The 2,500-nt window shown below is 43.4% G+C and overlaps 1 protein-coding gene across 10 annotated transcripts in view; it reads right to left on the bottom strand.

The window, feature by feature from the left end:
• Positions 1–2,500, bottom strand: part of LOC125955144 (potassium channel subfamily T member 2) — a 114,550-nt gene that overhangs the window by 13,783 nt on the left and 98,267 nt on the right. For all 10 annotated transcript variants that reach the window (XM_049686084.1, XM_049686077.1, XM_049686076.1 and 7 more), the window contains one exon: positions 1,678–1,911. In XM_049686084.1, coding sequence (XP_049542041.1) covers positions 1,678–1,911 — 234 coding nt within the window. The remainder of the gene's footprint in view (positions 1–1,677; positions 1,912–2,500) is intronic.

The following is a 2,500-nucleotide window of genomic DNA, read 5'->3' as shown; positions in this document are numbered from 1 at the left end:
GTACCGTATTTGCGAGTTTTTAATAGAAAAGCAAATGATCAATTGGAGTTCACACCAGTAGGGTTACAGTACGATGGTACGAGAAAATCAATAATTGTACTTTTTGTGACACCGCGTTCATTTGGCCATGGTGGAAGGAATTGATTGGCAGAATAAAAAATGGCAAGCGGTGACTGCAGTTCGCAGTCGGTACTCTCATGAAAATATGCATGCAAAACGATAAGCGATTGATTGAAATTGAATAATTAATTGAGAAATGAACCTCGTAGCATTCGGAATGTGGATCGAAAACGCAGGATCAACATCGACTCGTCACAGAAGCTGATGGATGGGATACGTGCGCACATCGGAACACAACCATATCCTTAAACACATCCGGCTACAACGAAGCTTATACATAAACATAAACACGGACACTTATCAAGGGGTGCGTTGATTGTGAAACAATAAACCGTGAAGAATGGACACAACATTTAACATTGACAAGTACAGAGCAATCGCTTTTACTCTGCTTGTTGATATTGAAAACACAAAGTGATTTTCATCAGCGCCTGAGATGCGATGCGAAGAAAGGATGAAACCAAATTGGCTACACACGCTCAATATCATTGACCAATATTCTATTTTGTTTTCATCTATTTGGCGTATTTTCAGAAACTTGGAAGTATATTACTGGTGCATCATATCATCACAGCACCCTAGCGTTACTATGGCAACCGCCATCCGTTGCTATGGATCATAGTAACGGTAGCAAATATAACGCGCTGCACATCTCAGTAGCAAGAAGTTGTAAAGTTACTTGTGAATAAAGAACTAGTGCTAGTGTAAAGATCTTGGTGGCGGAATCTTCTGTGGCAGACCAAGACCATCGGTCGGTTGTAGCGCCTGATAAGTAAGTGAGTAATCTAGAATTTTGGCGTATAATATTGCTCATGGGGTGGAATGAAAATCATTTTGTCAAACTAGTCGTTTAGAAGAGAAGTCCCAGGTGAGTAGTACATAGTGTCTTAATAAAGCTGAAGTATCATAAAAGTATTAATTGTGAGACGGGTATACAGTGCAAATATCATGAAAAGTTGTATTGAAATATTATGAAAGTGATCAAAAGATATTTTTAAATCCACCCCTTCGACGCTACGTTTCATCAGGATTCGAAGTGGGTTTTATAGTCCCAGGAACGGTAATTTTCGATTCTTTTACATCGTTTCTGGGAACTGGAAGCGCAGCGTTCGTTTGCGTTGAAAGTTTATTTAGCGAAGCAGGCCATTAGATTGACTCTGGGAGTGTTGGAACGTGTTTTGTACGTGGACTTTGGTTCTGAGAAACGATCAGATAGAAAGTAAACGAAGCGATTGTCGAAGCTACACATGCGTAGGAAAGAGAAGAGGTAGATCGGACAGAAATGGTTTTTAAAAAAGATAGAAGAGATATAGAGAGGAAATGAGCAAGACTGGTTATACATATCAGCAATAGACTACGGAGGGTAGAAGAAGAGTAAATAGAAGGGCAATGTAGCGCAACAGAGCTTGTTTTTAAACGAGTACTTCCACCTTGAAGGGGTGTTTTTTCGGAGAAACCGAGCTGAGGCAATCACTAGGCTAAAGGCAAGAAGGACGTGAGGACTTTCTGGTGGGAAATTCTGGGGTGGAGGAACAAATTCATGGAGGGCACACTCACGCACGGCCAGTGTCGTAATGTCACTGTCTATCACTAGGGTCGTGGGTTTGCAATAACTGCGTGGAGAGCCGGGACTGTCTGAGTTGGCCGAATTAAGACTGGGGCTGTGCGGCACTCGCACACAGACCGAAGGCACTGGGGCCATGGGCGGAACATTCGGTCCGCCGCCGATGGTGTTGTTGTTGATGTTGTGGTTGTTGTTGTTACTGATGTTGTTGTTGTTGTTTGAGGTGACTAATGAGCAACAGAGAAAGAAGGTAGAGCTCCGCTGGAGTGTCAATTGTTTCCGGGTGAGATTCGCAGCTAAATGCTAAAATGACGTCGCGGTTTGGGGGACTATTGCTAGAAAAGCTCGTTGAAGCAACACCACCACAGCACATCGATCTATGCGATGGAAGCAGAGAGTACATAAATGAACAAATCATGACGGAACGGAACAAACGGAAACCATAAGCAATAGCGCCACACGGTATACTAGATCGCTAGATGATGAGAGCTTATCAACTCTAGCACAGGAACAAGACAGACTAGAGGTAAGGTGGTGATGGAACACTAAATGAGGCATACACGACAACACAAGACAGTTGAAGTAGCAGAAGTGGAAGAAAAGGCTGTTGGACAATTAAAGCTAAAGCAGTGTTTTCGAAGCACAGCAGAGAGATGGGCCGGCCACACACCAAACCGGAGCAAGAGGAAACGAGCGCAAACTCCCTTGCTTAGTGACAAAACACGAAGGCAGACACTGTGTGTTTCCGTGTGTAACTCGTTCCGCCATAAAGAACTCTTTGATGCGTGTGGCATGAAACTTTCGTTCCGGTGGCGT

This window comes from Anopheles darlingi, chromosome 3 (assembly GCF_943734745.1).
Source record: "Anopheles darlingi chromosome 3, idAnoDarlMG_H_01, whole genome shotgun sequence".
NCBI classification, from domain to species: domain Eukaryota; kingdom Metazoa; phylum Arthropoda; class Insecta; order Diptera; family Culicidae; genus Anopheles; species Anopheles darlingi.
Note: the sequence above shows the minus strand (reverse complement) of the source record. Positions and strands in the feature narration are given on the sequence as shown.